Genomic DNA, 16,068 nt, shown 5'->3' with positions numbered 1-16,068 from the left:
TATGAAGGGAGATTTACCACAAATTTTTGGAGTCTCATATCTACGAACTGAGCAATCTTTTCAGTGAGAGAGCCAACCCCGGAAACAATCGGGCGGCTAGGAGATAAATTGCCCCCCTTATGTACCTTAGGTAATATATAGATACAAGGATAAGTGGGACAATGTACCCTAAGGTAGTGAGATTCTTCTTCAGATAGTAGACCAATTTCCCTCCATTCACTCAATTTGAGGTTAATTAAGTGCTGCAGGTTAGACATCGGATTTGATTTTAGTTTCTGGTAACAGGTAATGTCATTCAGTTTCAGGTTTATTTCCTTCATATAATCAGTACAATTCATAACCACAACATTACCACCTTTGTCCGCCTCCCTGATGACTATGGTTTTGTCCTGTTTTAATCTGGCTAATGCTTTTCTCTCTTTGGCAGTAATGTTGTGGTTCTGAAACTGACTATGCTCCCTAGCTATTTCCATCTTATAGAGATCGTTAGTCACCCTATCATAGAAAATATCAATATTCTTATGATAGTTAGTCATTGGTAAGAACAATGTCCAGTTCATTAAGTAGTACCGGCATATTGGGAGCAATGTCATCTTCAATACTGAGTAACAATTGAACCTGCTTCATTTCCTCAACACTCAATAGATTTCTACCTTCCATGATGTTAACATCATTATGTTTTTCAGGGTGTTGGGAGAAAAAATCCCGCAATTTCAGAGTACGCACAAATTTGAACATATCGATATGAACAGTTGTAGCATCCCCACTTTGGGTCGGACAGAAATTCAACCCTTTAGACAACACAGAAATTTTGTCAGTATCAAGTATTTTATTAGAAAGATTAATGATTTTCAGATCATGTTTAGCAGTCGCATCATCTCTTGGGGTTAGATCAACTGTCTGAGCAACCATCACTTGTTCACTTTGTTCGCAGTACCTCGGCCCTTGCCTGTAGCTCCCCTTGCTCCTCCTGCCACCCCTGCGGGTTTTACCTGGTCCTTCTTTTGCTGGAGTCTGCTGCTTATTCTTAGCTTCGCTAGCTCCTTCTGGAAAGAAGAAGCTCCTTCTGCTAAATGATATGAGCTCACTAGATTCACTAATTTTCCCAGCCTTTCTAATTTGATTTACACATTTTGCTAATTTAAAAACCTGCAGCATTCATTAATGACAGCTTAATACAATGTCAAAATGTAATGTAATGTATGTATACTTGTAAAGCGCACTCTTACCTCGTTACGTGGCGTCCTGGTGCTGTATACCGCTGGGGAACCCGTCCTGGTTTTCCCTGTGAGAGGGCACCCCAAGGTGAAGCCAGGCATCCCCGGCGTTGCTGGGGCCGTTGTGGAGAAGCTATTGCCCAGAGTTGCAGAGTGGGACCCATGGTTAGCGTAGGCACCTAAGCGAGAATTATCGAGTCCGCGGACATTGACCCAAGACCCTGCCGCGTCGGGAATTGAACCCTGGTCCCGGGCCGACCTCTGCTTCAGGGTCTGCCGCTTCTAACCAGTGAGCCACACTTCTCCACACGTCACGTCCAAAAGTCATGGATGTCAGGGTAAGTCCAATTCAGTAAGTTGAATCTGAGGCTTGCTTGTTTGATATAGGGTATGTTATTGAAAGCATTATTTTAGTGGAGCTTTCACTAACTTGAAATGGGTATCTTTTTAAATAATTTTAGTTGGAGCAAAAGCAACACACTTCTGAAATGTGTTCATCATAACAATGCCATTGATGCGCTTGATAAAACTGATGCAAGCTTTATTAAGCAATTACGTTTCTTTGCCAGCTGTAGCTGCACAGTTCATAATGTGACTTTTGACACATCTGTTACATCATTGTTAGATATTTGTGATGGAAGGGAAAGTAGGGGCATTCTTATTTTTAAAAGATTCTTTTTTTCAATATAGAACATAAAACAGAAGCTGCAAGTGTACAGAAAAAAAGATACCCCAGCCAATACATACAATAAATTGGTTATAAATAATAATTTAGAAAGTAGATTTAAATTGACAAGTACGCATATACTTTTAATAAATAGGGTAAAAGCTAGTGCAATAAATACAATCATGGTATTAAACTTATTGCAACATCCCTTTTAGATCATTACAGCTTCCAACTAGCAGTTAATAATAACTAACACCCCTACCTACAGTTACCCCATGAACGGCAATGAAAGGACAGTCAATGATATCTTCTAAATCGTCCAGAGATATTGGAGGGCTTGCAGCTATTTCCTGTATCTATGTCTGAATTTGGGGTCAGCAAACAGTCCACAAGGTATTCCCATGCTTGTGCACTTTCAAGCTTTCCCTCCCTCTCTTCAATTCCCGAAACAACACACCACTCCTGCCCATTTAAACAGTTCTTTTCTCCATCAAATCAATCAAGATTTGCTGACAAGGCATTGTCCATTCATGTTATGCCAGAATCCATGCCAAGTCAGTAAATCTAGTAGTGATGCTCGTCTTTTTAAACCGAGGATAACCCCCAACGAGGCAGACTAAGGGTGTGCAAGGAATCACCTGAAAAGTTAAGTCCTTTACAGTTAATAACTGCTTCCCAGAATCCAGCTAAAGCCGGGCAGGACCAAATCATATGGAACAATTCTGCCCCAGATGCCCCACATATCAGACACTTCGCAGCAGCAGCCAAATAAAACCGGTTAATCTTGCGAGGTGTAATGTGTGATCTATGTAAGATGTAAAAAGTAATTATTTAAACCTGGCATTATGCGAGACATCAAGCATATGTACTAGAATCCTCTCCCAGTTCGTATCTTGAGTTCTAGGTCTGTTTCCCATTTCACTTTCAATTCAGCGAGGGGAGTGTGGATACCAGCACATATTACACCATATAAGTATGAAACTGCTTTTACACGGCCCGTCGTAGTACAGAGTAGTTGACCAGCTTGGTGCGCTATATGCCCATGCCCTCCATTGTCCCCCATTGACTCTCAATTGTGGCAACCACAGCCTTATGTAACAAAAATTGCCCACCAGAAACCTCAAGCTTTTCTGCAAAATCTTCAAATAAAAGTAATGCTCCATCCCGGTATAAATCACCTATACGATTTAACCCCCACAATCAGCCCACCTTTCAGTTGCTCCCAACGCACCTACACGAGTCACCAACTTCATCCAACTAATAGGGCACAAGGTAAGGTTCCATTGTAAACAGCACCACCACCATTGTTGCATTTCCAAGAGCTCCCAAGAAGCCTTTGGGAGCCATCTCTGAGGAACTGAGAGGACTTCCAAAAAGTCCCGCAAAACAGGTGGTGTGCCAACTATACCCTCACCATGGTTCATTCTATTATAAACCCACTGATTTAATCACTGGGGTTGGGCCAGTATATAATAGGATTCAAGATCACGTACAGCTAGACCTTGCTCCACTGTAGGGCGCTGCAATTTAGCCAGGGCTACTGTACACCTACCCGTCCCCCAGATTAGATCCAACTATAGAGGTTCCATATCTTTGGAACAGCCGGCGAGGCACTAGCAGCGGTAGTGTAGAAGAGAAGTCTTGTTGATAGATGGTATATTTTAACTTCTGAATATTTAAGACAAGTGGAGCTCCATGCAAGCCCACCCAGATTCGGAGGAGGTATAGTATCTGCACTGAGTGGAAACAAATGGGATTTCTGCAAATTAATGTGCAGGCCAGAGACTGCCCCAAAACGCTCTAACAACTTTATTGCACATGGCAAGTCCAGTCTAGCATCTCTCAGGAAGGCAATGGCATTAGCATTTCACACTAAATAATGGGATAGCTCTCTAACCTCTAATCCACAAAAGAATTCTCCGGTGCGAGCACAACAGACCAAAGGTTCCATTGCAATGGCAAATAATAGTGGTTAAATTGGGCACCCTTGTCTAGTTCCACGTCCCACATCATGCTGCTCAAATATAATTCTGCCTGAGCTAATCCATGCCGTGTGACCCTTGAAAAGGAGCTGAATCCATCAAATAAACCCAGGATCCAAGCTCATTTTAGCCATTACCCGATACAAGAAGTCCCAACGTAGATTATCCAAGGACTTTTCGATATCTATTTCCATGTAGGCTGCCAACTGTTTATCAAAAAACTCCTCCTTCATCAGTGAGATGAGTCTTCTGATGTTTAGCGCTGTATTACTCCCTAAAATGAAACCCGCTTGATCTATATGAATCAAAGAAGGCATATTGGGCTGAAGGCGAATCAGTAAGATTCAACTTCGAATTTTATAGTCCACATTGAGCATGGGTAATATTATTGTCTGTAGACTCTCACATCTGTTGAAGTTCGACCTGGCTTCAAGAGCGAGATGACCAGTGCCTTGCATGTGAACTTCTGCAGGTGACCTGATTACAGAGCAGCAAAGTAAAGTTCTACAAGTTTTGGAGCCAAGCTATCCCCATGTTCTGCAAAAGACTTTTCAGACAGGCAATCCGCTCCAGGAACATATCCCTGCGCCATACTTTTAATTGTTGCTTTCACCTCTTGCACAGTAATTTCAACCCTCAAAACATCTGAAACCTCTCTTGAAAGTACCTGCAGTTGCCCAATGGACAGAAACTCATCATTGGCTCAAACGGAACCTAGGAGCTGCTGCATAGAGGGAAGTATAGTACTCTCAAAATCTTGTGTTTATGGTGGCTTGGCTATTTAGGGGTTGACCTGTGTCTAAATCTAGCTCCAAAACCAACACATCCCTGATATTTGGTTTGATAAGCCATACTAAAAGTGAACCAGTTTTATCATGCACAGCATGGACCCGAATCTGATATACTCTATAATCAAAACAACAGAGTCTCTCAACTTGCACAGCCAGTAACTCCCTAGTTTCTAGAAAAGGATTCTTAGGAGCAGGATTTCCTGGTCTCCGCTGCTGAAGATCCCAGAGTAATTTTTCCTCTGATTGTACTTCACCCACTAACGTTTTACGCACCCCAACCACTTCTGCAATACAGCGACCTCTAACGCCTACTTTAAAAGCACCCCACTCAGTCAAAGGGGACTTAAGCAGTTCCCTTGTTATCCATAAAATACACAGCTCTGGCCTCTCCAATATTGTTTTCAAAGACCAGATCATGCATTGCCTCTATATATAGACTCCAAATTGAAATGTGAGTACGCTTGTACTCCCTATTCAGGCAGACTAATTTTGGATTATGATTAGGGCTCCTGGTTTTATGGTATACATTTTTTGAACGTTTCAGTCTGTATTTATCCATATTTATTTTTTGCCCATCTTATTGGTATTTATCCATATTAGTTTTGTGAACAGATGATGTGATAACTCTTAAATTTCCACATTTATTTAACAGATAAACATGCTTGCATACTTTGATGCCTGTCGCATTTTAGCAAATTACAAAGCCAAAAATAAAATACACACATCTAACAATTGGCATAATAGCACAAATACATGTTGCGATATGCAGCAATTAATTTAAGCAAATCTTAGTGAGCTTTATAACTCCCTATGCTGCCAATATGTACAACTACTGGCCTGAAAGTCAATAATCTCAGCATAGAGAGTCACCTAAAAGAAGCCAATTATCTGTATTTTTCCACTTTTAAAAATAAATACAGACATGAAATACAATGTTTTCTGTCTGTGTTTATCTGTAAAAATCCATAAAAACTGGAAGCCCTAATTATGAGCCGAAATGGTTCTGCATTCAACACTGAACTGCACCATGTTCAGTCTGGGAGCACAGAAAGGTGTCTAGACGAACTTGTGGTTTGTGCAGAACAAAATAAAAAGATTAATCACGTGTCCCAGGGTGTAGTCACCTCCAAGAATCCACTAGCCCCTACTGCTGATACCATTCAGAAAAAGTATGAGCTGTTCTGTATACCGGGGAATCTCCCAGGGGCGTGTGTGAATAATATAGTCTGAGTTAGATATGGTCCCAAAGATCTAGACAATTCTGTGAGAAACTGCTCTTGCTTTACAATTGGAGCGTAGATACTGACAATTTTAATTTGTGACCTGCCAATCTTCCAGAGATGACCACATACTTACCCTCTGGATCTAAATACTCAGTTGTGTTCTGGAAGGGTACCTCCGGTCTTACCCATAACAAAACACCTGTTTCAAAAGCCATCTCTTTTGCAAAGCCAACCCTTCAGATCTAGTGAGATAGGTCTCCTAGAGTAGGGCAATATGAGTACCCAGCCTTTTAAGACAGGAGTACACTATGTATCTTTTGGACATTCTGTTAAACCCCCAGATGTTCCAGGGGATAAAGTTGTACCTTCAGGGCGTTTGCCATGTTGAGTGACCACAGGAGCAAATCACTATGGACCACTCAGTGGTGCCCTGACTGACCATCCTGGCATACAGGCGCAGCTTTACCTAAAATCTTACATTTAACATAACAAACCCAACTCCCCATCCCCAGGACCAGAAGCAAACTTCTCCCTATCCAAACCAGTCTGACACAATCTCAACACACAAGCATAACAAGAACAAAAACAAGGGGGGGGGGGGGCATTCTAGCCGACAACCCTCCTTCACGTCCACATTTAGTGCATACATGAAACACTTAAAATTAGGTGTTGAGCTAGTAAATCACACACATTTTTTGTCTGGTTTTGTCTGCAACCAGTCTTGTTTAGGGAGGGGCAACATTTTCCCCCCAGTTTTCAATTATCCTGATTAACAAGTTTGTCAAAACTGTTTGCCTATGGTTTTATTTCAAGTTGCTTCTGTGATACACCTTTCCCTTAGATGGTTGTTTAGTAATAGCCACAGCCACTAACTCCACATTCTTGTTAAGTACTGCTCATAGCCACAAGTGAAAGGTTTCATTTATAAACTAGCCCGCATGCAAAGCTGCTGATAGGCAGACTGCTCCTCTGCAACTGACTTAGAAAATAAGCACTCAAACCGCTGCAACCCTATTCTGTAATATGTAGCAGATAGGACGTTATTCAGCGCATACATAGAAAGGTATACATACCAATTCATCATAATTACCATAGTGACAATGAAAATGAAAAAGAACTAACACATTTGCACCTGCAAAGTCTTAAAATTTGTTTGGCAGTCTTCTATCCAGACTCCTACTGCGTCCTTCTGCTCCTCCCCACTTATTACAACCCACTCGCAATCCATTCCAGTTCCAGCATGCTCAACGTGCAACCTGGCATGGACTTGCTCTCCCTTCACTTCCTTTGTTCAAAACCTTTAAATTCACATTTCCGCAGCCCTGACTCCACTTGTACCACATTCACTCTTACCTACTTCACCACCACTTCTTATTGAACCTCAAACAGCCCATCCTCGGCTCCTACGGCAATGCATAATGGAACAAATACCACAGTGCCACGGGTCGGTTTAAAAATGTTTAATGCCTCATTGGTTGCGTCCTCATGCAGTTAGGGATACAGTGGCACAGAACCATGGAAATGCACACGTGTAATGATCTAATTGCTTGTATGCATGGGGAGCGGCACCATCTTCCACATGTCTCCTGCGGGTTCATATCTTCTGGTTGGAGAGTTGAAGTAGACTCGCAATCCTTTAGGTTGCCCTGCTGAATACATTTTTAGAAACATTTCCATACATCCGGTGAAGTACTCGTGTCTTTGGAGACGTTTGCCAGTTGTACAATGTGGCAATAACTGAGTTAAACCCACTTCAGAAATGTGTGACCCGATTTTGTTCATGAGGCAGACAACCCATTGTGTTGTCTTCTCTATCAGATGCGACGATGTCTATTCTCTGTGATCTTCCGGTTACGTGTTACTCGAGTTGTCCGTGATTGGAGTAGTAATTCCTGCTCGTGATGAATTGCTTTTTTCTTGTGCATTATGCTTCGAAGAATGCTGGGCAGTCTATGTGGCTCTGATCTGAACATGCATAAATCGTTGAAGATTGGAGTAAATGAAGGAAAGTTGTTGGTGTCCTTCAGGTAATTCAGATCCACTTGTACTTTTTTTCTCTGTAACTCCCGGCATTGAATCTTTAAAGGTAATGGCTGTGTACCTGTGATCAATGAGGCACAGGGTCAAGACTGATTTGCATATGGCTGAGTCTAAACTGGGGTGGCATGGTGAGCAAAAGAACGATGGATTTAACCCAGATCTTTTGACTGGGGGAGAATGTTTGCATTGTCAGCATTCCGTCCATCATTTGTTTGCTGTAAGACTTTTCGCCCTAAGTAGGATGGGTATGTCCAGACGTGGGTCCCTTGTTCATTGTGCTACTGGATTTAAGCTAGCCTGGCTGAAGAAAGGGTGACATGCCCTGAAACCGGTCTCATGATGCTTGTTTCCGGTCCAGGGAGGACCTGGCTTGGCAGTTCGATCTGGACTGTTCCCACGAGGCACAGGGTCAAGACTGATTTGCATATGGCTGGGTCTAAACTGGGGTGGCATGGTGAGCAAAAGAACGATGGATTTAACCCAGATCCTTTGACCTGGGGAGAATGTTTGCAATGTCAGCATTCCGTCCATCATTTGTTTGCTGTGTAGTTGTGATCACCCATCCCAGGGTTAGCCACAGTTTGAAATCAAGGCAGTTTAATTTGTTTTACTTGCATTAGTTAAAGCGGTCAGAGCTTCACAGCAAGCTAAATAGAGTAAAATTAATTGGTTGAGGCACTAATAGTAGGGAGTGTAGATAAATTTCACTCCTTGTCATTTATCAATGATTTTGTCTACTGTAGTTTAGTGATTTCGTGAGTACTACGGGTTAGCTTAACACCACTTTACTGTGGCTTTTTTGTTGAGTTATTGTGACTGGCTTAATCTGTCAATTTACCTTTTGTTGCTAGTTTTTTTTAATCTACGTAGTAGGCTTTGGCTCTACCCAAAGGAATATTTCTCTCGCCTCATGCAATTGGCTATTTGATCTAGCTTTTTGCCCCTTCTAGTTTTTGCATTGGAATCCATGTATTACACATCTGGAAATTATACCAAACAATCTCTTTTTATCTCATGCATGCATTGTATTCAGAAAGCAATCATTTTTTGATTCACCGAAGCACACTTAAAAATATTTAATCTGAAACCGAATGAGTGACACTTAACACATACATGCAACTAAGTCAGTGCGCATGAAATAACACTATTAAACCAGACCTTTTGGCTTTGCCAATGCCTCGTTATGGTTTTGCCGTCAGGCTATCTTTGTAAACGTGATTTTTAGATCAACCCATGATTATCTATTGCTCCCTGCTGATTTGTGAATCACAACAAATTAAATACTTCAGTAAATTATCGAGGGCTTTCAAATACAGGGCAGCAGAAACTATTCACAGATTATATAGTAGTCTGCAAAATGACACTGGGGTAGGTAGCTGCAGGCGTGTTTAGGGCGCTGGTATTTCAATAATTTGCACGTGCCCCTTCTGTTATTACCACTAATCCGTTTCCTCCTCGAGACTGTTTCCGATAATGCCCAGGTTCGGCTGATTCATTGAGTGTACTACAGTCATGTGATCTCCTCGTGATTTTCTGGTGTTAATCATGATCGGTTTTAGCTTTCTGTAGCTTTAGTTTTCGTGATTGTCTTCTGAGCCATTCTGTTTTCCAGGAAGGGCGATTTAATCTTTTTTTGTTTTGCAGATGGTTTAAATTTGCTTGGGATTGCAAACCTTTTTTTAATTGTCTTAAAAAATGTAGGCACCACTTGTGTGCGGTCAGTGATATCCACGAGCAGTATCGTTAAGCAGCATTTATTAGTATATACTCCAGCCCTCACTACATAACCCCACAAGCAACCCGACATCCTGATATCACAGATATGGTGTGGTACCGGGACAGCCAAATACTACCCCTATCCTCAGCACACACAGTAGTAACCTTCAGTACAGAGAACTACTATTGTAGTGTGCACTTTGAGATCACAACAAAAATTACGTTTTTCCCAATTTGTTTTTCCTTTTATTATTGGTGAGGGCCCAGCTCCCACAACAATGGTTTATAATTAAAAAAAACAAGCATTGACAAAGCCAAACCATTAGCAGCCCACGCCAGACAGAGTGGATTTGCGAATGCTTGTTTCTTTTGCCAGAATTATGCTGAAAAGACCAACTGGATCAGTACTACACAGAAGACATGACGTCCATCATTGTTTTAATGTGTCGATCTGAATGGCCACAATGTCACAGTGCTGGTGTTCAGCCAATCTCTAGTACTCTTGTTGGAAAATGAGTTTTTATGGCATATTCATGCAAATGTCTCTTGTGCGTTAGAATCTTTAGCAGCTTTCAGGACACTCGCACTCTGCAAGAACTTAATCATGCTTTATACATGCGTTGCTCTGTCCCTTCCCTTCGGAATTTTTTTTTCTTACTAGTTTTTCTTAATCTTGCATTTTTATACACTCTAATTTTTGCGCCTACATTCACTTAATTTTTTTCCAGTTTCCTTCTTATTGGCATTTTAGATATATGCTAAATTGCTTGCTTTCCCATAATTTCATCCCAGCAAAACCCTCTATTTCTTCTGTGTGTGGTGAATATATCTAAATTCGTCAGACCAAGAAGAACATCCTTTCACTTTGGTTGTGGTGAGACCGTTTATGGAGGTAAGGAATGATGGGGGGGGGGGGGGGGGGGGGGATTTTATCTCTGATATATTTAATACACTGAGGAAGTATAGAGGTCATGTTGGGTGGTGTACAGAGTTGGTTGCTAGAAGAGGTCTCAAGTACTTGTGCTTTGAGAGCAGGTGGCTCTGTTAGAAAAGCCCTCTAGACCTGGCTGTTTAGGAAATGTTTTTGCCAGCCCTCTGTAAAGTCAAAATTGGTGAGCTTCTGACTAATTCTTTCCTTCTTGCCGTTGTAAAGACTTAAAGGACCTCACACCTTTAGGAAAAAAATTGGAATGTTTTCTACTTGCTGCTGGTTGTCAATGGTGCATGTGGGTTTTTTGCACTGTATGGCACCACCTTTTGGACAGACAAATGATTCAAGATGCCCTGCAGGAATTGTTCTCAAGCGCACAACCACCAGAGCATTGCCCTACAGTACTGTAACACGTCTGAAAAGTAGACCGCTTCCCAAACTCCGTGTAGAGAGACAGAAAGAAAGAACCCACATTTAGAGAAGTATCCTGAGGTTCCGAATAATTTTAAACGCTACAATGCGAACACTTTACAATACGTAGCGCAAGACAATGTCAACCTCCATTTCTCCACCCTCTGTGTTTTTCAGCTGTTCTCTGCCATAGAGAATAAAGTTCACAATATTGGTTATATCCTATACAACCCTGCCTGTATCTGAAAAGTCTCCTTTAGCTCCCAACTGTCCTAACACACTCCTTCATCTGGCTCAATAATACTGGCTAGAGTCCAGGTGCAAACAGCTTGGCTTGGAGGCTCCACGTTACATTGAACTCTAAAGAATGCTCCATTGACATCTCTTTCTAACCAACTTTATTTCTATCCTTTAACATACACCCCAACACGATTGATTTAAAACATGTATGCATTGGCACCCCACCCAATGTAAGTGCCATCAACCCCAAAGCTACAACCGTACTGCATGTCATTTAACTGATTGCCCTCTATAATGCACTGTCATTTTCAGTATCGCACGGAGAGCCCAAACACAGCAGGTGTTGCATGCTGTCCCCATCTGCCTTTGTTGTTTTGAGTAACATTAGGGGAGGGAGTGCTTATATCCCTCTATCCCATGTGATTCCAGGTAATTGCAGCTTTAGCTTTGGTACCAGTTCACAACTGCAGGGTGTGCAGATAACAGCAGGTAACATCAGCTAGAGAGGGCGTTAAACTGTAAAACTGAACTATTATAGCTCAGTATTGGCCCTTGCTTATTATGCAGGTAAAAATAGATACCCTGATTTAACACACTATTCGCAATACATACCTATTGCAAGAATAACGGCAAGTGACTTATGCCTGAGATTTTATTGTGATATGGGCAGAGAGAACCATTTAAAAACTAACCGCCTCGCTTTAGAAGCTCTGCAAAAACACATGGGTAACAGTCCAGCAAGATATTTAGTGCAGTACAAGCCTGGTTCTTCATTCCCTTTCAAGGTTAACATGTAGCCAGATTGACCCGGCATCTTGCAGTCCTCTGCCGGTCCGGGGTGACTGCTTCTAGCAAAAGCTGTCTTCATTCCTTCCGTAGTCCTCGCTGTGTTTGGTAAACATGTGATATTTACAGAAATTAGATCAGCTCATGAGTGCTTGTGTTGTGTTGCAGGAATTTTCAAGCGGAACAACGCCAGGTTGATGGATGAAATTTTGAAACAACAGCAGGAGCTCCTTGGCCTCGACTGTTCTAAGTATTCTGTGGAGTTTGCCAATAACAGTAACAACAAAGCAGTGCAAGGTATGATTTGGTACCAAGTGCCACACCTTCTCATTTCCAATAATATGGACCAAGCCTCTGACCTCTTCCTGTAATCTATTTAACGACACTTCAAGTCATTTAGGGAAATACATCGTTTTATTGCAGTGCTTCATCATTTTAATATTGCACCCACCCTTATAGATAGCAAAGAGCCTGGTCAGTCCTCCCTTCGCATGTATATCTCATTTTGTTTGTGAATTTGCTGGATAAAGTTTTATTTCTTACTTCGTCCTGGAGGAACCTCAGGGGTAGTTTGTATCTTTTGCTTTTCATAGGTGCTTTTGTGTTTTTCTAATTTTTGTTAATTTCGAGTGGCAGATTTTGCTCGTGATGAATTTACAAGTCTCAGAATGCTCGAGTCCCATAACAAGTAACATTACGAGTCACAGGCTTCTGACTACAGTTTTCATATAGTTGCTCTTGTACTGCGATTAATCAAAATTTGAATAGGTTTGTGTCCATGCCTACATAAATCATAGAATATAGTACAAATGCATAAACCAGAAGATTAACCAGCAGAAAATCTAGCCCTTTCTGGTTGAGGCACATTGACATTTTCATCACCTGCAGGATATATTTTATTTTTAATTGGAGAGATCACTTCCCCTTTTAACGCACAAAATAATACGTAATTTGAGTTTCAAGTGTAGGAGTCTGGATTAGTTATGGAAAAACTATTAGGAAGGCTTATATATACTGCTTCACCTTTTGTGTGTTTATTAACGTCCCATATTCAACCTGATCCCGCCTCCCGTGTTGACATCCTTGTTCCTATTGCTCTACCTGGAAGTACAACTGCTAAAAATCTAACCTAGTTATGCATTTTTTACAAGTTCTGTGATGTCAAAATTACAAATAAATAAGACATGGAAAGGGTTTATGAATCTAGCACGCTCAAGAATGTTCAAGATTTCCGTACCTATATTGTTGGGAAATTATACTCAAGAATGTATAGTGAACATCGAAGAGGCTACCTCCCACTTTTGGAGTCAACAGGCAAGCACAGCATGATGGTGTCAGATTTTCATGTCTCATGATTTGGCACATGCAGGATTTTTTTGCTGCCCGGTTTGTATGAGATACAACACCAACTTGCAAAATGCTTGATCTAGGAGGAACTTTAAGTTCATGATGATTTGCAGGGTCATAATTTGAAGAGCAGCGAGTACCAGCTCCTGTAAAGGGCACCTCTCTAGGTGACGGAGCCTGAGCTGCCTGCAAACCGTGAAATATGACTTTGTTGTAGAGAAGGTGTTGGTCTCAAAGCCGCAATTAGTTTGATTTCCTGGAGGACAGAATATTCTGTATTAGTGTATGGAGTGGCAGGCAATAGAATTTGCCTTTAAATATATTTCTCCAATATGTAAAGAGTCCTAATATTAAGGCAATTGTCTGGTAGATGTTTAGCATACTTACAAGTAGACTTGGTGTATTGGGTCTTTGGCCCAGAAGCTTTAGCCCCCCCACCCCAGTTTACTGTAGTTTTATAAAAAGCCCGAAATAAATATTGCAGCAATGCATAGTAAAGGTAGGACGGCTATGCTTAATTTGAGCTCCTCATTTGAATCTGTATCTTTTATGCTTTTTCCAAGCTCTGCTTAGTTCACAACTTGATCCACTATCCAAACGAGCACTTTTTTTTCTTTTTCACTGACCAGCTAAATCTAGATGCACTGGTGGTGGATGTGACGAAGGATTGATGTGGTGTAGCACAGTTAAATCATGCTCCTAGGTACTAGAATGTAGGGGAATATAAGATTTCTGGAAGGATGGAGAGGTAGGTGCTTCTCTGGCTATAAAATAAAAGATGTCCGTCTTAGAGGAGCTCACCTGTAGTGAGCCAAAAGCCATTTAACAGCTGCCTGCCAGAAATGGTTTTGCTGCCAAATAGTAGGTATGAAAGAAGAAATACAATTAGATATTATCAGCACATTGGTGCTACAAGAAGCCAAAGGAGGAGACTGTCGCTAACAGAGGAGAAGCAGTGGACAAAAACAAGAGTTCCCAGGCCTGTAGCACTAACTGGTAGACTAGTCGTTAAAGAGAGGAAACAATTCTAGGAGACTCGGAGTGGATGGTTCTAATGCATAACCAGTCTGGTTGCTTGCCTGTTATAACTTGGATTAAAGGACATGAGTATGGTGAAGGGGTCACCTGTGTTGAACGCAGAAGAATCCATATGGAGATTGAGAATGGAAGGGATGTTATTGTTAAAGCCAGAGGTGAGAATCTTAGACATGAGTATGGGTGGTTTTAGTGGTGGGGAATATTCCATCCCACATTGCTGTGGTTTTATGGTTAAATGCAGTTGTTGCTATTCTTTTACATAAAAAAAAAAGATTGGGTAGGACAGGATAAATTGTAATTGAAGTAGCGCTTAGTTAAATCCACTGTTAAAAGCCCGATTGAACATGGAAGTGCGACAGAGCATTTTGCTTGTTAGGGCTAATGCTTTGCTATTTTAATGTGAGAACGTAGCACAGGCAGTGTGGAGTATACAGATGTGCTGCTGAATGAGCGGTCACAGTGGATTATTTGATGAGGTCGAAAGCAGTGTTGTCTATGCATGGAGTCTGTTTATTGTGGATCTAGGTGATCAGGAATAGTCATTGGGGAATTTTACATCTGGATGTGAAGATTTGTAGGGAAAATGAAACTAAATATATTTGGTTGGGCATGTAGATTAAGGAGGGGAAAGGTCGTTATTGGGAGGAAGACGGGACTGGTAGGTAGTGAACAAATCGGGTACAAGAATGTGATGAGGGGATTGTTGTGGGGGCTTGTGTTTTGGAAAATGTGATTTGTTTTACGGTCGCTGATTGAAAAGTGTGGATTTTTGAGGTCCAAGTTTGTTGCCTTGTTTATTTTTTAAGGAGTGGATAGTAGGGATTTTTCTACGATGTCCTTTAAGATTCTTGGAGGAGGTGGAGGTGGGGCTGTACAACATTATGAAGAAAGTGCATGAAACTTTGCTTTGTATTTGCCCATGGATTGCTATTTTTGACTTCCTTGGCATCGGATGCATGAAAATAGGGGTGTGCGACAAGCTTAAATATCATCATGGTAAACCTCTCGCCCCTTGTTTGTGAAGCACATGAGCCGTTTCCTTGAGTGCCATCAGTGTTCACAAGATGCGAACAGAATTTTCCAGAATCTTGCTTGGGATATGTTTGTGAGTACCGAGGGGCAAAATCGCACATTTTAACTGAAGTGCAACTATGTATGAATCTGTATTTCTAACGTTTGAGGTTTTAGTTTTAACGTTTGGGGTTTATTTCATTACTGTATCAATACATTTTCTTTTTAAATTGCATATTACTTGTTTTCCTTGACTGATCAATACGCCATTCATAATGAAACATGTCAGACTATGTTCCGTTGATCTTCCCTATAAATCTGTGCATTTAATCTTGCAGCATTAAAGTCGCGAACAACAGTGAAGATGCTATCCTCCGATGACGGAAAGGGAGATATTGTGCGAGCTGCTCAAAACTTTTGCCAATTGGTATCCCAGCAACAAAGAAGACCGACAGATATGGATGTAGATGTATTAGACAATTTACTACAAAGTAAGCTGCAAATGTTATAATGTCTAGACTAACCTGTGTTTGAGACTGAATTGTTCTTGAGATTATGGATTGAAAACATCACTGTTGCTTTATTTGTCAAAGTTGTTTGATTACGTTCAAGTAAACACAGTTTACTTTGCACTGTGGTTCATAAGTACATGTGCTGTCTATTAAATG

The 16,068-nt window shown here is 41.2% G+C and overlaps 1 protein-coding gene across 1 annotated transcript in view; it reads left to right on the top strand.

Annotated features, from left to right (window-relative positions):
• The window catches only part of NUS1 (NUS1 dehydrodolichyl diphosphate synthase subunit), a 75,055-nt gene that overhangs the window by 14,949 nt on the left and 44,038 nt on the right, over positions 1–16,068 (top strand). The window contains exons 2-3 of the mRNA XM_078648483.1: positions 12,173–12,301; positions 15,739–15,891. Coding sequence (XP_078504609.1) covers positions 12,173–12,301; positions 15,739–15,891 — 282 coding nt within the window. The remainder of the gene's footprint in view (positions 1–12,172; positions 12,302–15,738; positions 15,892–16,068) is intronic.

This window comes from Lissotriton helveticus, chromosome 6 (assembly GCF_964261635.1).
Source record: "Lissotriton helveticus chromosome 6, aLisHel1.1, whole genome shotgun sequence".
Classification (NCBI taxonomy): domain Eukaryota; kingdom Metazoa; phylum Chordata; class Amphibia; order Caudata; family Salamandridae; genus Lissotriton; species Lissotriton helveticus.
Note: the sequence above shows the minus strand (reverse complement) of the source record. Positions and strands in the feature narration are given on the sequence as shown.